This window comes from Pseudonaja textilis, chromosome 2, assembly GCF_049901715.1.
Source record: "Pseudonaja textilis isolate UNSWEBS1 chromosome 2, rPseTex1.2, whole genome shotgun sequence".
NCBI classification, from domain to species: Eukaryota; Metazoa; Chordata; class Lepidosauria; order Squamata; family Elapidae; genus Pseudonaja; species Pseudonaja textilis.
In genome coordinates, this window is record NC_141991.1 from 165,460,530 (window position 1) to 165,484,441 (window position 23,912).

The following is a 23,912-nucleotide window of genomic DNA, read 5'->3' on the forward strand; positions in this document are numbered from 1 at the left end:
CCCATGTTTCTACCCATTGTCCGAAACTTGGGAAGCTTACATTAATCGTTTTGACTGTTTCCTAGATGCTGCTGATTTGTCTGAGATTTCAAACCATAGGAAAAAAGCGTATTTCCTAAGCTTTTATGGAGCCGCAGTTTTTGATACCGCCACAGCACTGTTGGTACCTCAGACTGTTCAAGCGGTATCCTGGGAAGATTTACAAGAACTTTTAAGTAATCATTACTCGCCTAAACCATCTAGGATTGTGAGGCGGCACGCATTCAGGAGACAAGTACAGGCTGAGGGAGAGACTTTCAGTATCTACATGGCCACCCTCCGAAAAGCAGCACTACATTGCGAGTTCCAGAATCTTGAGAATCAATTGCTTGATTAATTAGTATGTGGTGTATGAGATCTCAGGCTTCAAAGACACTTGCTTGCTAGGGGCGATTTAACCCTTGAGATGGCTGTTGAGGAGTCTCAAACAGCAGAAATGTCAATTATCTCTGCTGCTGAGATACAAGGCTCTTATAGCAATGCTACAACCAAACCAAGTGCTGCCATGCATTACGATGACAGTTTCCCTGACAAAATTTCTGAAACCGATGAAGATGTAAATCACCTCAGAGGGCAGCCCCCACCACAGCGAAAGAATTGGATTCCTGATAACAAACCTATGCAACCACAAACAACCTGCCTGAGTTACTGTGGTAATCATTTAAGATCCGCATGCAAATTTAGAAACATAATTTGTTTAAATGCCAAATTTGAATATCCTGGTCAATTAGCATAATTTAGAGAGTTGATGCCAATTTTGCTTTATTTAGTGGTGTTTGACCCTTGTAGAAACAGAAATTATTTGATCCATTGAAACAAGTGAGATATATTGGAGAAGTTGACCAATTGGAAGACCACAATCCATAACATTATTTGATCATGGGAGGGGGAAGGGTCATCTTGTATAAAAATACAACTACACTTCGTTTGACACTGATCCCAATTTTGTTTACAAAAGGAAGATTCAGCAAGAATGTTTGAGAAGGGGAAAGTTGTGGTTTGGGAAAGATAGTGACTATGCACCCTATTGGAAAATTAAAAGGATAATTATGCCCAGTGGCCAAGATGTCTTGATCCTTTCGGGAAAGAATGGTCAAGGGCAGGGGTGGGATTCTACCAGTTCGCACCTATTCAAAGCTAGAACCGGTTGTTAACATTCTAAGCAGTTCGGAGAACTGGTTGTTAGAAAAATTACTGACCTAATCCTGTAAGGAAGGCAGGAAGGAAACATTCTGGTGTTGCTTACAGAAACTGCCTCTCTGTTAACCCTTATTACATTCTTGGCAGGACTAGACTTCCTGTCTCAGGAACTTCTCTGGAGTTTTTTTCCCCCTCCTTTGCTGGTACTTTGCTTGTGTGGAGTGACCATTCAAAGTTACAATGGCACTGAAAAAAGTGACTTGTGTCCATTTTTCACACTTACGACTGTTGCAGCATCCCCACAGTCATGAGAGGCCAGGTGAGGAGATGCGTGCCTCAATGTGAGTGATGTTGAGTTGGCCAGACCCAGCCAATAACATGACCACCAAGCCATGTCCACCCAGTCACATGACTACCAAGCCATGCCCACCACCTAAGCCACGCCCACAGAACTGGTTATTAAAAATTTGAATCCCACCCGGTCCAGGGCAATGCTTCTGCTGGTCTCTGTGACATGTTTGCTAGAGTCTTTGCAAATAAAATGATTTACAGTCTTTTTTTCCCCAATAAATTTTTGTATTTTTATATTTTTAAAAACATCTCTTTTGGTGAACAATGTGGTTCCAGGTTTTACATTTCAATACAAACATGACCATAAATTACATATTCATCTTTCATATTCAGTTCATATTACATTATTACTTACTCCATTTTCCTTTAAATATTCTCAAATATTCTTATATTCATTATACTTGTTTTATCAATTCCAATTCATATCATAACTTTTTCATTTTTCTTTAAATATTCTCATATCTTGTTTTACAATATTATCTAAATTTCTTATTTCATTTCTATATTCATTACACATATTTACTTTTATCTGTCACATTTGCAATTTTATCACATACTATTATTCCATTCATTGTTCAATAGGTTCCATCCTAATTCTAGTAATCCAAAAGTTGTCCCCTTTAATTGTCAGTTTGAGTTTGCCACCCTCTTTGCCTTATACACTACCCCAATTTATTCTCTTTAATTCCTTATAAAGATTTACCATAATATAGTAAATTACTTATATTCCTCAGACACCTTTTAAATGGAGTCTAATGTGATCTGGGATAACATCTTGTGACACTGTCATTCAACCTTGTGGAGACAGACTAACAGCATAGAATTTTCTGTAATAATATTTCCATCACATGTGGCTAGATCCAGGCCCTTCATGGCTTCTTTGGCTGAGTACGAGTAGCTAAAGTCAAGAGGTGCTGAATGCTTCTTTGAGAGGAGACATAGTAGCCTTGGAAGAAATGGTGATATGCTGTCTCTTGAAGAAACCCTATCTTGATCAGGCTAACTTTTGCCAGGTATTTAACCTTCCCTTTTTGATGAAGGTGCTGGAGAAAGTAAAGTTGAATCAGCTCAAAAGCTCCTACTTGAAGCAATTATCTGGATCCTTCCACCAGATAGGTTTTAGGCCTGTTATTAAGCAATAACTGATTAGACAGTCTAACAACCCATTAAGTTCTTCTTTCTGAGTTTTGGATCATAGCTGGTTATAAAATTCTCCAATAAGCCCTATATATCTACTGCATTATAACTTCTGATTGAGAGATATAAAAATATCCCTACAAGAAGAAGAATAAAGACATAGAGAGGAGAGTACAGCTGTGAGAATAAGTAGAATAAAAATTAAGGATGTTAGGGATTCATCATTTATGCCTGTAGTGGTACCAAGTAGAAGTATTGTGTTCTATGGAAGTTCCATTGTTGGTCCACATTTTAAGCAGGAGTTTTGTGTGTTCCTATTGGCTGAGCAGCCTGACAGTGAACTATAAAAGGGAGCTATCAGATGGCATCAGCTGTTATCTGTCAGCTGGCCAGCTTGGCAATATATCGGCTGACTCGGGTAACCTGTTTCTTTGTTACAATAAACACTGATCATTCGTTAATGCTTGCCTCAGCTCATTCTTAGAAAAGACTACAAAATTGGTGACAAGGATGGGATGCCAGTCTGAAAGCTGAGGAAGGACAGAGCCGGAGCTGTTGCTGTTGCTTTTTGTTACCTCAGGATAGACAAGATGTCGACTGCTCCGACATTCCCGTGTTTCTACCCATTGTCAGAAACTTGGGAATCTTACATTAATCGTTTTGACTGTTTCCTAGATGCTGCTGATTTGTCTGAGATTTCAAACCATAGGAAAAAAGCGTATTTCCTAAGCTTTTATGGGGCCGCAGTTTTTGATACCGCCACAGCGCTGTTGGTACCTCAGACTATTCAAGCGGTATCCTGGGAAGATTTACAAGAACTTTTAAGTAATCATTATTCGCCTAAACCATCTAGGATTGTGAGGCGGCACGCATTCAGGAGACAAGTACAGGCTGAGGGAGAGACTTTCAGTACCTACATGGCCGCCCTCCAAAAAGCGGCTGTTGGGTATATTGATACACCAACTAGGTTTGGGTGAATAAATATATAAACCTAAGTTTAAGTGTTTGTAGCTTTAAGCACCAAACTGCAATGTAATTAGATAATTAAGGGTGCGGTTGCAAGCAGCAATTAAAAGGCAGTGAGAGAAACGTAACACTTCCTGATTACTGGTTCCTGGTTTCTCTGATCTCTGCTGCCTGCTGTTTACCCCTGTTTGGGACGTCTGCTTGTTAATGCTTGTTGGCTACTGTGCTGTACAAAAGGACTGTTTACTTGGTGAGCTGATATCCTGTGCATACTCAGCGTTGTCTTCGAGAGAAAGGTATCGGAAGGAGAAGATTTACAAGCAGATAAAGACATTGTATTGACTAGTTTAATGAACTAAGTTACTGGATGGATATATTGGATAAATGACATATGGACTGAATGACACTGCTTAAACTCTGAATGAATTAAATAACTATTTAAAACTACAAACAGTGTTTTTGTCTCCAGTGTGTGTATACTCTTGGGCCCAGCCTCTCTCTCATTTGGCTGCCTGGCTTGACTGCTGCTGTGCATTCTGCTTGGGGGTTTGTCCCCAAACACTAACATTGGTTATGGGCCCAGCAGTGAGCACAGTCTAACTAACCAGGATATAGCAGTGATATTTGGTGTGAGTTGCACATTACTGTAAAAACAAACTGTTTGTTGAATAGTTATTTATCTGAAGAGCAATGGCACAAGTAAATTTGCCAAGTCTGTCCATGATATCCAGACTAGATGGAACAAACTATGTTTCATGGTCAATGAAATGTAGTTTACTTCTGCGAAGAGAAGGTCTGTGGGACATAATAACAAACCCACCAGATGTATCTAACTTAGATCCTAATGATGAAGAGGATGCCAAAAAGATACAAGACTATGAACGTAAGAATGAGCAGGCTTTATGCATCATAGGACTAACTCTCTCAGACCAGCAACTCATCCATATCCGTGGAGAGGAAAATGCTGCTAACTGTTGGGAGAATCTCAAGAAGATTTATGTTCGAGACAGTGTAGGAGCTCATATCAATCTTACACGGAAGCTGTTTAGAACACATCTTGAGAAGAATGGAGACATGTTAACTCATTTAAACTGTATGAAAAGCATTTTTCAGGAATTACAAGAAAAAGAGCTTATATTTAATGAGTTACAACAAGTATACATCATACTGTCTTCATTGGATCGAAGCTATGATGATTTTGTGACAGCTTTAGAAGTATTGCCAAAAGACAGTTTATCAGTAACTGAGATTACCGGCAGGCTATTAGAAGAAGCCAGAAGAAGGTTTGAACGTGACCAGCTGAGAGAAGATAAACCTAAGAAAGAAGAGAAATTATCTTCAAAGCTTGAAAGAAACCAGCTATGTAAAGTAATGCACCCGGAAGAAGAGAATTTATCTTCGATGGCATACACAATTAAAAAGTGTTTTAATTGTGGAGGCAGAGGACATTTGGCAAGATTCTGCAGAAAAGGAAAACGCCAGAATGTAAAGAAGCCAAAGAAATCCTTTGAACTAGCCATGTTTAGCAACTGTGATGTGAAGAATGATTTATGGGTGGTGGACAGTGGTGCATCCCACTGCATCACGAGAGATAAGACAAAATTTATAAAAATGTCTACAAGCTCTCAGCATATATCACTCGCGAATGGCTGGCACCTCAAGGCCAAGGGTGAAGGTATTGCATATTGTCCATGCTTAAACCAGAATATAAAAATGTTGTATGTACCACAGTTAAAGATGAACTTACTTTCTGTAAGAGTATTGGATAAACTAGGTTATGTAGTTACATTTAAGGATAATAAGTGCATACTTGATAAAGATAACAAAAGGGTAACTGCAGCTTTAAATGGAGCATTGTATGTCTTACATGATAGTAAGAAAGGGGAGGCACAGACTGTATTTAACAATATAAAGCCTCATAATGAATGTATCCATTTATTGCATAGGCGTTTGGGGCATGTAAATTTTAAAATGCTAAAACGTACAGTAGAGTTATCTGAAGGAATAAGGTTAAAACCCTGTGATAAATATTTGCGTTGTAATGTCTGCTGTGAAGATAAGAGTAAAATATTGCCTGCAAATAGGCTAAATGGTTTCAAAACTAAAGAACCTTTAGAAGTAGTATTTGCAGACATTATAGGTCCAAAGAGACCCAGTATGGGGGGTGCTCGATATATACTGAGCATTATGGACCATTACTCTAGATATGGGTTTTGCTACTTAATGAAAAGCAAAACTGAAACATATCAACATTTCTTCAACTGGTTAAAGTTTGCAGAAAGAAAGACCAAACGGCAACTGATAACCTTGGTGACAGATAATGGTACGGAATTTGTTAACAGCAAATTCCAGAATAGATTAAAGGTAGCTGGAATAGAGCACAAGAAATCTGCACCATACAGACCACAACACAACACATTTATAGAGAGAAGAGGCCAAACACTACAGGCAATGGTTAGAACAATGTTAACTGATTCTGGATTACCTGATTTTGTGTGGGGGGAGGCTGCAATGTGTGCTAATAACATATTGAACAACGTTGTTAACTCAACTACTGGTGAAATACCATTCACCATGTGGCATGGCAGGAAGCCTGATCTGAGTTACCTGCACACATTTGGTGCACCAGCATGGGTGCATATCCCTACACAACTCAGGCGTAAAGGGCAACACAGAGCTAAACAATTTTTCTTCGTTGGTTACCAAGCTAACCATAGGGCATATAGATTTTGGGAGAAAGGCACATCTAAGGTGTTATGTAGTGCTAATGCCCAATTTCTAGAGCACGTAGGATGGGATAAGTTAGAACAGGATAACAATAAAGAAGTGATTATTGAATCCTATAGAAATCCCATTAATTATCCCTGTAACTTTAAAAATAAGGTAAAGAGAGAAATACAGGAAGAAATTGTGCCCATAGAAGAAGAAATAGAACCAATAGCTGAGCAAGATGAGGAACATGAACAGGTAGTAATTCAAAAAAGTCCTCATACAAGCCCTGTAATTCCCAGAAGAACTACACGAATATCTAGACCGCCTGATAGATACCAGGCTAACACAGTGTGCCAGGTAAATAGAGTTCCAAATACTGTGGATGAGATAAAAAGGTATCCTTCTAAAGAGAAGGAAAATTGGTATGCAGCAATGAATAAGGAATTGAAATCCTTGAAGGATATGAAGGTATATGAAAATGTGAGATTACCTGTTGATATAAAACCCATTGGCTGCAAATGGATTTTTAAGATAAAAACTGACAAGGATGGAAATATAATCCATAAGGCAAGATTAGTAGCCCAAGGTTTTAGACAAAGTGCCAATGACTATGATGAAGTATTTGCACCTAGTCTTAAAGCAGCAACATTAAGGGCAGCTTTAGTGTGGGCAGCAAGCAAGAAATATATAGTTAACCATTTAGATGTGGAAACTGCTTACTTGCACGCTCCACTAAGACATACTGTATATATGAAAAGGCCTATTGGATTGAAAGGTGAAAATAATAATGATTGTTGGTTGTTAAAGAAGAGCCTCTATGGTCTTAAACAATCGGGCTATGAATGGAACCAGTATATTGTAAAGGAACTAAACAATATAGGGTTTAAAGCTGGTTTAGCCGATCCATGTCTATTTAAAAGGGAGACAAATGGTAAAATATCATTATTATTATTGTTCACTGATGATATTGCCTTGATTACTGAGACTAATGATGAAGCAAATAAAATAGTAGCATCATTAGGTAAGAAAATAAAAATCAAGCAATTAGGGGAAGATAAAGAAATATCTAGGTTTGAATATAGTGAAAACACAGAAAGGTTTTAAGATATCTCAGGAGGATAAGATATCTAAATTGCTAATAGATTATAAGATGGAACTTTGTAAGCCAGCAAAGACTCCAATGAGTCAGGATATTTGCAAAATGGATACTCAAAGTTCCAAGTTTGATAAGGCAATATATCAATCTTTGATTGGTAGCTTATCATATATTAGCAATTGGTCAAGGCCAGATATTGCTTATAGTATTAATCAACTGGCACGACATAATAATGATCCGCTTCAATGTCATTGGAATGCATTGAAGAGAATCTTAAGATATCTTAAAGGAACATTACACCATGCACTGTATCTAGAACCAAAAGGTGATCTCATACTGAGTGCTTATGCAGATGCTAGTTTTGCATCAGAAAGAGACACAAGAAAGTCGACTTCAGGAACAGCCATAATGCTGGGTAAGACATTAATAGGTTGGAAGTCAATAAGACAACAGCATATAAGTTTGTCTACTATGGAGGCAGAATTCTCCTGTTTATCGCTATGAATTGATTATGTATAAACAAATGTTGAATGATATGGGTATAACTGTAAATTATCCTATAATTGTACATGAAGATAATCAGGCAGCAATTCAAATGGCCACAAATATTGCAGTAAAAACTAGGAGCAAGCATACAGATTTAAGGTATCTAAACGTTAGACAATCTGTACAGAGTAAAATGATACAGCTGGAGTACTGCATGTCGGAGGACAATATAGCTGATAATTTTACTAAAGCCCAAGGTGCCATTAAGCACCTAGAGAGTTGTGAAAAGTATGGGTTTAGATTGTAAGGGTATTATATATTTATCTCACCCAAAAGGGGAGAATGTTGGGTATATTGATACACCAACTAGGTTTGGGTGAATAAATATATAAACCTAAGTTTAAGTGTTTGTAGCTTTAAGCACCAAACTGCAATGTAATTAGATAATTAAGGGTGCGGTTGCAAGCAGCAATTAAAAGGCAGTGAGAGAAACGTAACACTTCCTGGTTACTGGTTCCTGGTTTCTCTGATCTCTGCTGCCTGCTGTTTACCCCTGTTTGGGACATCTGCTTGTTAATGCTTGTTGGCTACTGTGCTGTACAAAAGGACTGTTTACTTGGTGAGCTGATATCCTGTGCATACTCAGCGTTGTCTTCGAGAGAAAGGTATCGGAAGGAGAAGATTTACAAGCAGATAAAGACATTGTATTGACTAGTTTAATGAACTAAGTTACTGGATGGATATATTGGATAAATGACATATGGACTGAATGACACTGCTTAAACTCTGAATGAATTAAATAACTATTTAAAACTACAAACAGTGTTTTTGTCTCCAGTGTGTGTATACTCTTGGGCCCAGCCTCTCTCTCATTTGGCTGCCTGGCTTGACTGCTGCTGTGCATTCTGCTTGGGGGTTTGTCCCCAAACACTAACAGCGGCACTACATTGCGAGTTCCAGAATCTTGAGGATCAATTGCTTGATTAATTAGTATGTGGTGTATGAGATCTCAGGCTTCAAAGACACTTGCTTGCCAGGGGCGATTTAGCCCTTAAGATGGTTGTTGAGGAGTCTCAAACAGCAGAAATGTCAATTATCTCTGCTGCTGAGATACAAGGCTCTTATAGCAATGCTACAACCAAACCAAGTGCTGCCATGCATTACGATGACAGTTTCCCTGACAAAATTTCTGAAACTGATGAAGATGTAAATCGTCTCAGAGGGCAGCCCCCACCACAGCGAAAGAATTGGATTCCTGATAACAAACCTATGCAACCACAAACAACCTGCCTGAGTTACTGTGGTAATCATTTAAGATCCGCATGCAAATTTAGAAACATAATTTGTTTAAAATGCCGAAGAAAGGGAAACATAACTAGGGTTTGCAAATCTGGAAAAAACTTTAATCCACATTACCAGCCTCAAGTTAGATCACAAAAGCAAAAAGAAGAATGTTTTACTATTACTAGGGCTTCTTACAATTCTAAGTTACCTAACAATTTTTCTAACCAGATTTACACTAACAAAATTCATGCAACTGTCTCCTTAGAAGGAAAGCAGTGTCCAATGGAAGTTGATACTAGCTCATCACTCTCCATTGTATCCTGGAGCACTTTAAAAAGGTTAGTTCCTGCCATCACAAAGAAACGTCTCCAGCCATGCAAACTGTCCCTAAAAGACTACCAAGGGCGCTCTATTCCAGTAATTGGCACAGGAAAATTTAGTATCCAATTTCAAAATTTTGAGGGACTATTTCCTCTCACAATAGTAGAAGGCACCCTACCAAGCCTATTAGGGTTAGACTGGTTTAGATCTTTGGGACTTACAGTATCTGGAATACATTCCATTAAGGATCAGGATTTATAAGCCTTATTAAATGACTTTAAAGAGGTATTTAGTGACGAATTAGATCAATATGTAGGAACTCCAATCTCATTTACCTTGGACCCTAATATAGCACCCATCAGGTTAAAACCTAGAAGAGTTCCTTTTGCATTAAGACCTAAAGTTGATGCAGAATTGGAAAAAACTAATAGCCCAAGGGGTTCTAGAACCCACAGATTTTGCAAAATGGGAAACCCCTATTGTGACACCCTTGAAGCGTGATGGTTCTATCAGGATTTGCGCTGATTATAAAAGTACCATAAATAAGCCCTTGCAAACCAATGCTTACCCAGTGCCAATAATTCAACATCTGTTGCACTCACTGGGAAAGGGGATTATTTTTGCAAAACTAGATATGTCCCAAGTCTATCAACAGTTACTGGTTGACAACCTTACAGCGGAGGCACAGACTATTGTCACCCATCATGGTGCTTTCAAATGTACAAGATTACAGTTTGGAGTTTCAGTAGCACCAGGGTTATTCCAATGCCTTATAGAGAGACTACTTCAAGGCATTCTGGGGGTAATACCCTACTTTGATGACATTCTTATTTCTGCATGCAACAAAGAGGAACTTTTCAAATGCCTCAGAGGTCATTACGTGTTTCAAACAAGCAGGCTCGAAATTGAAGAAAAACAAATACAAATTTGCAGTCAACCAGGTAGATATTTTGGGATATCACATAGATGCTAAAGGTATTCATCCCATTGAATCAAAGGTAAGAGCTATTAAGGATGCCCCTACACCATCCAACAAGACTGAGCTGCAGGCTTTTGGGGGGCTCCTAAATTTCTATAGCTCTTTTCTCCCTCATAAGGCTTCAGTGGCGGAGCGGTTGCACAGATTATTGGATGCAAATGCTTTTTGGACATGGGGGCCCAAAGAGGACTTTTCCATCAATGTTGTTAAAGCTCTGCTGTCATCCGATAGTGTGTAAATACAATTTGACAGGGATTTTACCTTTGGTACTATGCTGCGAAGCATCCTCTTTTCAGATAGGCACAGTGCTGGCACACAAATTGCCAAATGGCCTGGAAGTACTGATAGCATATTTCTCCAGGACTTTATCAAGTACTGAGAGGAATTATGCACAGATCGATAAGGAAGCCCTAGCAGCAGTCGCTTCTGTCAAAAAAATTCATGAGTTCCTCTACGGTCACTATTTTCAGCTTGTGACCAATCACAAATCTTTATTAGGCACTTTGGGGATCATTCAAGTCCTACAGTATTGTCTCCAAGAATGACTAGGTGGACAATATTCCTTGCTTCCTAGTCATATGCATTAATACACAGGGCTGGGAAACACCTTAGTCATGCGGACGCTTTAAGCCGTTGTCCCTTACCAACCCCTGTAATTGAGCCCGCACCATCATTAACTGTGTTCTCATTAGATGATCAACAGTTACCTCTGACTGCATCAGATATTGCTCAATGTTCATTGAGAGACCAGGTAATATTACAGGTTTTGGACTGGGTGAGAAGGGGTTGGCCCGAAGGAAAATTAGACACCAAATTCTTACCTTTTAGAGCCAGGCAGCATGAGATTTTCACCCAGCAGGGGTGTTTATTATGGGGTTGCCATGTCATTGTCCCTAGCAGGTTGAGGCCTGGGATAATTGATAGTTTACATGAAGGACATCCAGGTATTGCCAGAATGAAGGCACTGGCAAGGCATTATGTCTAGTGGCCAGGCACAGACATAGACATAACCACTAAGGTCAGGACCTGCCAGGCATGTCAACTATCATGGCCTGCCCCACCAGTTGCCAATCCAGGGGAATGGGAATTGGCTAAGTCCCCAACTGGCTTTGAAGAAATCAACAGACACATTCATTAACTACTGTTGGGAAATGCCCACCAGGCAGGGAGGAAGATTCAAATGAGGATTAGCCTTGAATTGTGAATTTGCAAGAGATTCAGGACTGGCACCCTTCTACCCCCCCACCCATCCCCATGCACCATATCTGTTCCCAAGAGAAGGCAAGCAATCTGGGGGATTCCTGTATAACAGGCAGAATATAATGAAGTAGCTTGAATTCTACACATGGCTCTGGTTGCTTGCACCTGACTACTGACCACCATCATTGCTACATGGAATCGTGAAATCCAGAATGAATAGACTTCCAGATACCAAATTCTAGAGATGGAAAGATCTATCTCATGTCCTGCTTGTGAATTTCCAGAGGTGCTTCTAGAAATGCTAATAGCCACTTAGAAACAGGAAGCGAACATGGCAAGGTATTTATTATGTTGTCATAGCTGTCCATGTCCTGCCTTACAAAAACAGCTAAGTCCACAAAGCATGAAGGGAAGGGATCATCCTCAGACTATGCGCTACTGGAAAATCCTGCCTGAACCCTCACTTTGTGCTTTTCTTTTGCCACAGGTTGAAAGGCAAATGGGTTGACGTCTCCTCTGTTCAGCAACAGGTGATGCCCAGAGCTATAAACTGAACTGGGAGTTCCTAAAATGCAAAACATATGAGTGGTTTGGCTGGATTAAAGCTGGCATTAAGAACAAACACGTAAGTTTTGGCAAACTGTTGGAATCAATATATTTGTTTCCTCCTCTTTTTTTTCCTCCTCCAATTTTAATTGCAAACTTGATTTTTCCACAGCTCCAACTGTGCCTTCGGAGATTACTAAGATTTATTGGATTTGCTTATTTAAACAGGTTTCAGACCCACTAAAATCAATTGGGTAGGCACGCTGGGAGCAGACCTATATGATTAAGCATACAATTTGAGCAGCATTGTTTACTTGCTTCAGTCCACAAAGTCTAGGAAACTATCTTTCGGGGTGGCAAAGAGTAGCCTGTTCTCTTCCTTCAACACCTAAATCTGATGAGGGGGTGCCAGACTGGGCTGCAAAATTCTGGACAACCACCAAAAAACAATAGAATGTCATATCATGCTGTAATATAGTGCCTTGTAACAGTCATGCACTTCTTTCATTACTGCCCTCGGTTTATTTTTGTATAACTCTTCTTGGGAAGATCAATGTTTGGCTGTTGTCCTTCTCCCTTTCTTTTTATATCTGCCCCCTCCAGGTATACACAGATTTATATCCTCGTCAAGGAGTCTGGACCTCATTGTTCTGGTTGACTTGGGACATTCAAACTTTCTGTTAGAGGAAACACTTTACAAATGGTTATTCTCACAGCAACGTTGTGCTTCTCTAACTTTAAGTAGCTACATCCTGGGGGAGAAAAACAAACAAACAAGCATAAGCTATCCTATCTTTTAACCATAAGAGCTTTGGAAAGATTACAATAGAATGATCAATATTCTCTGAAATGCTGAGCTCTCACCACAGGAGAATGCACTTGATTCAGCAATTTGCTAGGATTGTGTGCTGTAATCTAGCTTTGGCCTCAGAGACATCTCAAAGGAGCTGAGCCATTGTCTCTTTTTACCAGAATATGAATGTGTTTTCTACATCAGAATACCATTTCTTACCTCATTTTTTCCTAAACAGAGTTGATTGATGAGATTAGGCAGAGATGAATTTATCTTTGATTGTTCTATTTGTTAATTTTGTTCCAAGTTCAGATGATATGACTGTGTGCATAGTGGGGGGAAATTGAGCTACTCTTGCCGATCATGTAGCTGTTAAGATAGATCTTCAGAATGAAGAAGAGGGGAAGGGGCCAGTCTGATGAAGTGGTTGTGGGTCTAAAAGCCAAGAGACTGTGAGTTTTAGGCATGAAATCCAACTGGATTGTCTTGAGCCAGTCGTTCTGTTTCAGTCCAGTGTTGTAAAATATTGGGCTCAACCCTGTCAGGTTGTTTGTGGGGAAAATAGGAGTTGGAAGGAGTATTATGTATGTGGTCTGCCTTGAGTTATTTATTAAAAATAATAATAATAAAGTGGGGAAAAGGAAGGGAGGAAGAGTAGGAAGTGTAATGGTCATTTGGCTTCACCGGTGTGATTGAAAATGCCAAAATTCAGGTGCAGATTTTTGAACTCTTCATGCCCTTCTGTCTGGCTCAACATCACTATCACTGTTGCTTTCTTCTCTTTGCTTTAAAAAAAATCCAAATGAAAAATCCTGTGTGTGCACATTAAGAACCTTACACATTGTGCTTGAAGAAATCATAACACTCTCATCCATCACTTAATAGAATTCTTTGATTGTCCGTGCAACTTGCTGGTAGTTCAGTGTGAGAAATTAATAGATAACTAGTTAAAGAATCCTAGCAGGGGAAGCACGTAATAGCCTTACAATCTTTTTATAATAGATGCTTGTTTTTAGACCTCCCGGTTAAACAGGAGCGAAAGGGCACCTGACAGACAATGAAAAATTATGCAACAGCATCTTGCGCCCAGATTCACTCAAAGTGATGGTACATTTATTTCCAAGAGTCTGTTTGCAAAGCTCAGCCCATGGCAAACTTCGTTGCTGCTTTTGCAAAGCAGATTTGCAAGGGGAAAAAGCTTTTTGGTGCGTAGGTAAAATGCCATAATTGAGAGGTGATCAATTTGACCTGAAATTGACAACTCAATTCAATTCAGAAATTCAGATTCAATCAGGAGACTAATCCCATATTGTTTAGTACAGTAGAGTATCATCTGCACTGCAGAGACTTTATATTTTAGCTGGGCTTCTATTTATATATATATTTAATATAGTTATATTGTTTTTATTTATTTATATATAAATAAATTTATATTGTGTTTTATTTATTGTGCTTGTTAGCAGACCAGGGCTGCATTAATGGGTGACCATATAAATCAATATAAATAAATACACAAATAAATATCAGATATTCAAGAATTCCATAGAAGTATAACCAAAGTGGAAGACCTACAAACACTCCAGAGGTTGTTGTTTTTTGTTTTGTTTAGAAAAGTACCAACCAGACTCCCAAAATACAAAGGGAAGCCAGACTAACAGAAAGCCTTCTGGACAGTTAGAAAGTTATAATGTGAAAAAGTCTCCTTGTATTCTATAGCAGGGGTCTCCAACCTTGGTGACTTTAAGACTTGTGGACTTCAACTCCCAGAATTCTTCAGCGAGCAAAGCTGGCTGAGGAATTCTGGGAGTTGAAGTCCACATGTTTTAAAGTCACCAAGTTTGGAGACCCCTGTTCTATACGATATCATCAAACATAAGGGATGGACTGAAAAGGGATTTTGAAGATCATCTAATCCAGGGATGTCAAACTCGATTTCACTGAGGGCCGCATCAGGGTTGTGTTTGACCTCGGGTCAGGGAGGGTGGCCAGGGTGGGCATGGCCAGGTCAACATCACTCATCAAGGCTCTGTTTTCGGTCACAACGGCCTCTTGCAACCCTCTGCCAGTGAAAACTGAGCTCAAGGAGGACGTGCGCGGTACTTCCGAGTTCTATTTTTGCTGGCAGGAGCACCGCGGGCCGGTCCTTTGTTGTTTCCAGGATGGGCCCCGTGGGCGAGATCTTAGCACCCCTGAACTAATCCAACCCCCTTGCCCTGTGTGTCCAGGAATTCCCTATCAGAACACTGGCTAGACAAGCCTACTGTTTTGAGATGTGAAATGTTCCATCCAACAACCCAAAGAAAGCCTAGAAAACGGTCAGCTGTCATACTTAATGGCGATAAGGTCATACAAGTATTATCTTCTCCTGTAAGACGGAAGTTGCTACAGAGTCATTCACTGCCTCCCCCACACACTTTTTCTCTCTTGCTTGTTTCCAAAATGTTCTGCAGCTGCTTTTTTGAAGGGTGTTGTTTGTATTTATACAGTGAGCGTATGTGGTTATTCACTTTTTGTTGCTTTTTAATTAATAGCAAAAAAGAGAAAAAAGGAGCAAAGCACAAAGATAACAGGGATGGAGATTCATCCATTGTCAAAGAGAAGGGAGAAAGAGCATGCATAAAAAGTGCTTGCTGTGTGCTGGGGTTATGTTTTTCATGCCACCCTAAAGTTCAAACAGATTCCGCGGAAAGGCTGCCTTTACATACCTAATAAATATACAGCTAGAAGGACTTTAATTTCAAGAAGTAGGCAGGAATTTCTAGCTTGCCATTCCAAAGAAATGCCTCCTCCTTCCCCTCCTTCCCTCCCTTTCTTGTCTAGGTATTATGCAATTGGCTCTGCAATATAAACATGGAAATGAAATCTTCTGCCAAGTTTGAAACTCCTGAGGCTTCTGAAAGTTGATTTGAAAACACTGAAATCTGGAACTAAGCTACAATGTTGTCATTTTTCTCTGGTGTTTTTTTTTTTTTAACAAATTTTATTAATTTTCAAAGACAATACACAGACAAACAAAACATAAAACGTAAGAACATAGAACATCTTTTCTAAGAACTACTTAACAAAACAAATAAAACATCTTATTTAAGTATAACATAATTCTAAATTATCACATTTCCATACAAACACAATTTAATATGCATCTTATGTATTCAACTTCATATCTTATTACTCTTTTTCCAACTTCTCACTGTTTCTTCCTTTACTTCTGTTCAATTTTATTCATTAAACTTATACTTTCATCTATTTCATATTACTATATTTCATATTTATTACTGTTTCATATGTTCTTATCCAATTCTTATTAATTCTTATGTTCTTATTAATTCTCAATAAACAAACAAAATACATAACATAAAGACATAAAACTTCTTTTTAGAAAGCGGCTTAACCCCGGGTTACAACTTTTTGTACAGACATAAATCAAATTCATGCTCTGGTGGTTTTTATTGAGTCCCTGCTCAAATTGCCTATTCAAACTCCCCCCACCCCCAATTTGGAGATAGAGAAAATGGGTGGATCCTTTCCTCCATTTCTCCAAAAAATTCTTGGACAAATTTATTAAGCATCCCTTGGTGATAATACAGCAGCAAAGTTATCTCACCTTGCCTTCCATTGGGATTTAACTGAGTATGGAAAGCCCAGAGGGTTGCAAACTCCAGAAGAGATAATTATAGAATCAGTGATAGGAGATACACAATATTGGCCCACTTTACAATTAAATAAGTGTAAGAATATCACACTCCGGCAATGAGGATTTCATTCCAATTGTCTCCTCAAAATTCTGCCACATATATTGTTGTTAATCAAATTGAAATAAGCACTGGAATAAAGTACAAGTTAATTTCTCTGCCCGTCACTACTCATCACTTTCTACAGTCATGAGGGAAATAGGAGTGTACAGATCAGCTTCTGTGATTGACAGGCTTGGTATAAATACTCCCAAGAGCTTAACATCCTGTACTTACTTATTCAACCGCATTATGTGTTTTTTGCATGTTTTAAAAGCTGCAGTGACTGAACTATCGTGCCTTGTTCTAGATTTGAAAGGTGCCACTGGTGCCAACCTTTCCTGGGACTTCTCCCAGGAAAAAGCTGGTGCCTTCACATATATTCCATTAATAGAAGTGTGGCCTCCTTATCACAGCTTTAAGGCAATCAGTCTGGGAAGAGTGGTGTTATATGCTCCTTGAAAACAATTGATAAATAGCCTCTTAATCTCTAGCCAAAATAGAATTGTTCAGCAACACTAGAGAAGTGCGGAAAGGACATTCAACTATTATTTCACTCTGAGCATCCATTTAATGGGTACTGCTTTGGCTCTAGCTCCTTCTTTGGGATTTTACCCAGCCTATCAGCATCCAGATGTCCTTGACAGTGTTTGGAAGCTAGCAGGAAGTTTGGTCCTTCCAAGCAAAGTGATGGCACTGCAGAGATTCAAGAGTGCTGTTTATTGTACTCCGGTAGAATCTCAAAATCTTGAATCCTATTCAATGTTTTTCTCGGTCCCATCTTATAGTGAACCAAATCAAGGCAGGTTTGTTTTGAATTTCCTTCTCATACTTCCCTCTGTCTCAGGATTGGAAAATCTCTTTTCCAAATCCCTCCTTAATGGCTCACTCATATCTCCCCATGACCAGCTCTAAATTCCCTTTCTTTGAGAGAGCATCAAAAAATGATACAGGTCCAAGTAAGATGCAAAAGTTGAAAAGCAACCCAGAAGAAGGCAAGGATAAATGATGCATACCATTGCCCCCCAAAAATTGCATGGACAGGATACTCCACTTCCAAGCGTCTCTTTACCTTTCTGCCATCCTAAAAGGATGTCATTAAGCCTAAAGGTAGATATAAATCTGTGCATGAAAGAGCAACTTCTCCATAGTTCTGAAGACAAATATATCATGGGTAACCTCTGTAATGTTTGGACAGAACATGTGGGAGAGTGTCAGCAATAGAATTAGAGGCAAAACACAGATGATAATCTAATCACCCTGTGGGAGAAAGTTCTTGTTGGATTAGGCCCGTGTTCAGTGTTTTTTAGCTTGGGCCTTTGTTTTGAAAGTTTTGCCTCTGTTAGATTAGCAAATATTCTTCAACATATTCTTTTCAAGCCTTGGGTAACTTTTGTGCTGTGCATTATTGATCTCTAACTTACTCAAAGGCTGCCTTCACTGTTGTTGTTCTCACTGATAGATAATCTAGCTCAGCTATTACATTCAGAGGGTTTCAATGTTATTATAGGAAAAGATAATGCTGCTATTATTAGTGGCCTTGAGCACTTGCTTTGGTTGAAAGGCAGAGCGGGTTAATTTATCACAAAATAAAACCCCAGTTAAAACGCAGTGGGTTCAATGCCTCATGAAACCATAAGTCCAAGAAATATATTGGTTATAAAATCACAGCAAAAACAAGCAGCCTGCCGTTAACAGTATCCAAACAGGAAGATCAGGTATCCTCTCCATAACCACTAATATTGATTGATTTCCATAGGAGCAGCGTGTCAGTGCTGCACCCAACAGGCACTCTGGTTTCATTGTCATCCATGACAAGTTCAGCCTGGTTTTCTTTCCCATCCGTTAGGATTACAACACCAGGGTAAGAATGACCAGAAAGGGTTTAGTGAAAGTCCCCTGCCTAAATCAATTGTGGCTGCTGGATTTTTCGGCTTCGATTTGCCCAGTGGTTCCATTGCCTCGTGGCTTGATTTTCTGCAGTCACTGAGAAACTTAGGAATAAGAACGTTGATATGGTTGCTCCATGTCCTGAATTTCCATTCAGTATAAAATGCCTTGGGGGATATTTCACGAGAGTCCTGTGCTCAGCAACAGTATCCTTGGTTTCAGTAATTATAGTCATACTAATGGTTATGTCCATATTATTTATACCTTCATCGTGTTTCTCTTTCCCTTCTAAATGGGCCCTTATTGGTCTGATGAACTTTCATTGTAAACAAATACATTTCACTGATGAAATAAAGCAATATTCTACAGGGGAGTCAGAGTTAATTGCTAAAATCTTAGCTGAGTCATTAAAACACCAGAATGGCAATGCATAACTGAACTGAATTGTCATTTAAAAAAAAAATAACACCTTACAAATGATGTATACTTCATTTGACTGTACGATAATGGATAGAAGCTAATCTGTTCCATAAAATACATGATCTCTATTGTAGAATTTAATTTATCTCAGTAAGCTTATTTGGATGGGTATTTTTTCAATAATTCCATTGGAAGGGCATGCTTCAAAAAGATCCCCCATGGGTACCAATGTACTTCATCGAAAGACCCTGTCCCTCATGCCTACTATTCTTGTTCCAAATGGTGATAGGACCAAGACCAGGATTGGTATTCAATAATATTAGTTATTAGAAATGTGAAAAGCAGGGCACACTGGCAGGAGGATTATGGGAGCTGTAGTTTCACATGTCTGTCGAACACCTAGCGAATAGAGATTGTCTCAGAGGAATTTCCACTATTCCGTCAGCGGAGTCAATCTGGATCAGGCATCCACCTTGATTTCTAATGACTTGTTGAGTGAAAATTTGGTTAAACCCCCATGTGTTTCAAGGTTTTTTTTAGAAAAATAATATCTTGATGAACTTAGCTCTGTGAATCAGACTTGAATGTTGTCTTTTCTGCTTGCTTAATGACAGCTGTTTTTTTGGCAAGGTCATGACTAGCATTTTTAAACTACCCTCTATTCAAACAACTTTTCTAATTAGAGTTTCCAAAGCAACAATTGGGTTGTTTCCATTCCATTATGTCCTGAACTGGGGCATGAGGGGAGGGGGAGAGAGGGAGACAAGAAACAGAGAGAGATCTGCATTGACCCCACATTTGTTCTCTTTTGCAAAACATCCCAGAAAGAGTGCATCTTCCTGAAAAAAGATTTGGCGTATATAATATTTATGGAGAAAGAGAACATTTTGTCCCACAATCATTTGCCACTATGTTCCTGTTCTTTGCAAAATTTTCATGAAAGTTCTGTACAAATATCGAATTAGTACTTTTAAAACTCCTTTCTTAGAGCTACAAATGAACTTGATGGGAACTTAAAAGGGCCTGGGTTGTAGCATATATGGCTAACTCAGAAGACCATCTTCTTCCAGATAGAGAAGGAACAGCGTATGTCTGGGTTTTGATTTCAGATGTAATGCCATGACGGATCTGAGATTTGAAGCCTAAAATCCAAGGGTTGAGACTCCTAGATAGGATCAAAGTATTCTTAGAAGAGTTATTGTCAAAAGATGCTATTATACAGCAGCTTTTAACAGTCTGATGCAACGCTGATTTAGAACAGTTGTGCTTTTTATTATTTCAATGGAAAACATAGGCTGGTTCCATAAATTGCCTAATCTCTATTGAAAATGGTGCCTTCATTGCAGTAAACCTTCTGGATTGGTATTCGTTCTAGTGTATTCATTACAATTTGGGGGACTGATAGAATTTCAAAGTGCTTAGAAGGCTACCTTCCTCCATAAATGTGAATTGAAATGGGTAGAAGAGTTGTGGCTTTTGCAATTTCAATACGTGTAATGTAGAAATTATTGATTAGGTACAGATTTATCCTCAACCCACAAGATAGAAATTTTAGGAACAGATAGAAGTCACGGTCTCCTAGTTTCTACCCTGGTGCCTTAACCAGTATACCAACATGGCTCTTCAAAGATTTGTGTGTGTGTGTGTGTGTTTCTTTGCTATTGCCTGACATTGCTGATGTTTTCTGGCTTATTGCATGGTTGCAAGGTACTGCGCCTCACTACTAAGGATTGTGTTATGGCACTTAGTGTCCATTTCTCCCAATAATATAATATATATTTTTCCAAAGTGTCTTGCCATTGCCTACTTCCTATGGCTGAGAGAAAATGGCTAACCCAAGGTCACCCGGCTGGCTTTGTGACCATGGCAGTACTAGAACTTACAGTCTCCTGGTTTCTATCCTGATTCCTTACCTACAACACCAGAGTGGCTTTCTGTAGATGTACTAAGTAGTAATTGTTGTTTGTTTATTTAAACAACATTAAACAAATGAATCTGAAAATAGCATAGAAAAGATAATGAGTTTAAAGGACCTGTACTGTCTTTAACCTGAAATGTTCAATTAAGCAGTGAACATTCCCATCTATCTCATAAGTAATATCTGTACTTATGCATCTATTATATAGTGATACATATTAGAGATGAAAGAATAAGTGTCAGCTCCCAGTGACTAATAGATAAGTCCCTGGCATTTTCTTGGCAAATGCTGTATTTTTTGGAAGTGGTTTACAATTGCCTTCTTCATTGGCTCAGATCCAAAATCATACAACAAGCTAAGAGAAGAACAGAAAAGGTGCTGGGTGTCCTGCTTGGCGGGGGGTTGGACTAGATGACCTACAAGGCCCCTTCCAACTTTGCTAATCTGTTAAATCTGTTAAACATAGATGTCCCTACTGCTAGTCCAGCACCTCAGCCACTAGGCCAAGCAGGCTCTCTATAAATGCATTATCTCACTTTTAAAGATTCCTGTAAAGAAGGGACAAACAGAAGGAAGTTATGCAATCCAATGCACTTTGTATTAATTAGTGTTGTACTAAAAGGAATTTCTGAGTAATAGGAAGTAGTTGACTCCAGGATGTTCCTGCCTGTTTGTACAGGGGTTTAACAAAACTACAAGTGAATGCCATCTCTTTAGTCCCTAAGATCAGGCAATGACATTGCACTGAAGTGAGATCTGAACCAAAATATATCTAGCTGATAAATATTAATATACAGGTAGTGTGCTTGTGTTGTGGTTAGCTGGCAGCAGGTGCGGACAGTGGAGGAGAGCGAGGGCTCAGATGAGGGGCCAGGACCATTAGGGAGTGGACTGCTGCCTTCAGAGATTGTGGGGGCTGGCAGCAGCGATGAGGAGGTTCCCGAGGAGCCTTTGCCAAGTGCGCGTGCACGCAGGATTGATCGTAGGAGAGAGCAGTTGCAGCAGCACAGGTGACTCGGAAGTAAGGCTGCAAGGTAATGGCCCCTCCCTCAAGAGGATAAAAGCCAGGTTTGAAGAAGCGTTTTTTGCAGAAGGCAAAGACGCTCTGAAACTCAGCCTTGTGGACATCGTAGTTAGTATTTGAAAACTCTTGTAAACTAGTTCTTATCTCTAGGTTTTTGGCAGCCTTGACAAACAACTTGGCAAGGTTCTTTCTTGTCGGAGCTAATTAGTTGGAAGCAGCCTTTGAGCAGAATTCGTGGATTAAACCTTAAAAGGTGGGGGCTGCTGCCTTTGTCTTGTGTTTGCTCTCTTGGAACCAGGTTGGGTCAGAACAGCTTGAGAGAAAGACTGTATAATAATCCCAGAAACTTTTTTTTCAGAAGCATTGCTCCTGCCAAGGGAATTATGGAACACCCAGCAAAGCACGTGCTTCTGTGGGTTTTCAGTTCCTGGAGGATCAAATCAGAAGTCGGGCTGAAAAACACATTTTCTGCCCTAGACTCTGAAGACATTTTGCTAGTCTGAATCAGTAAGATTGAATTAAAAAACATATAGCCAGACCCAATTTCAGGTGGCTTCCATGTTTTTCATAAATCAATTTTATTGATTGATTGATTGATTGATTAGCCCTTGGGCCATATCAAAGTGCAGAGTTCCAGAAACGAATTATGGCTGAAATTTGGTAAAAGTAATTTGAAATGGAATTGGATAAAATACAATTTAAAATTAAATTGGAATAAAATACAGTCTAAGATGAAAATGGAATAAAATACAATCATTTAAGATAGAGATAAAATATGATAAAATTATATTTCAGCGTCATTCATAAATCCATGAATTTTCTCCAATGAAGGGTCCTCCTTGTGTGATAGTGACTTTTCAGTCGATTTTGTGCAGATGTCATGCCGGCTGAAAATTTATGAAAGTTGAAGTTCAACACATCTGGATGGTACCAGATATGGGGATGTTGATGTGAAGACTGCAGTTCAGTTCCCATATTTTATAAATATAATGGTTCTTTAAGCTGAGATATTTCTTAGAAAAAATATTTGTTCCCCTTCCTTTGCCCCAGTTCTTCTCTTATACCCATATTTTAAACACTTTAAACACAATTTGAAGTTTCTTATCTGCGTCAAATCTATCTAAATCTATCGTATCTAAACTAATTATATTCATACAGTGTAAGAGATCTCAATTGTGTTGATGAAAAGACACATTTCATGAAATTAATACAAATATTTTTTAATAAATAGAAATTTTACCCACTGTTTTGCTTTAAGAAAAACATACATATTTAGACTGCAAAGTTATCTGAAAATATTAACTCAAGAGGACTTTTTTCTATATGACTCTGTTATTATACTGTTACGTCTAATAAATTACTGTATGTTCCTTAATAGCATTTTGGATGTGCTTTTCTAAGTAATTTAAACATGAGTATTTGAAGAGACTCTAATCCATCCATTTAAATTGGAGGGCTCCTTGGAAGAGGAAGAGGAGGAGGAAAATATTTGCTGGGAGTCGGCTGTGAATAACTCAATAAATTTAGTAAATAAATACATAACTTGTTTTTTCTCTGCCATAGGTAAATGGAAGATCTAGAAACACGCAAAGCACGCAGGATAGAGCAGATGGTAGCAAAATGGCTGCGTCGATCACGAGATAATTCAGCCAGGTATGTATTTTAATGTAAAGTGTTTTCATTGGGTGTGAGATGCTGTTCAGTAGCTTACATTTTGCTTACATCTGGTCTTGCCACCCAAAGCTGTTTTGCAGTGAGGAAGGCTTATGTTGCTTAAGTTGATCCTTCTCTCTCCTAGGACAAGTAAAATACCACAGCAAACTTTTGGACTTTAGTATGTACTCTGTATATGATTACTCCTGAAGGTAGTTCCAAAACT

At 38.9% G+C, this 23,912-nt stretch overlaps 1 protein-coding gene across 1 annotated transcript in view; it reads left to right on the top strand.

Annotated features, from left to right (window-relative positions):
* Positions 1 to 23,912, top strand: part of FRMPD1 (FERM and PDZ domain containing 1) — a 78,760-nt gene that overhangs the window by 22,826 nt on the left and 32,022 nt on the right. The window contains exons 2-3 of the mRNA XM_026712765.2: positions 12,199 to 12,336; positions 23,597 to 23,686. Coding sequence (XP_026568550.2) covers positions 23,601 to 23,686 — 86 coding nt within the window. The 5' untranslated portion in view covers positions 12,199 to 12,336; positions 23,597 to 23,600. The remainder of the gene's footprint in view (positions 1 to 12,198; positions 12,337 to 23,596; positions 23,687 to 23,912) is intronic.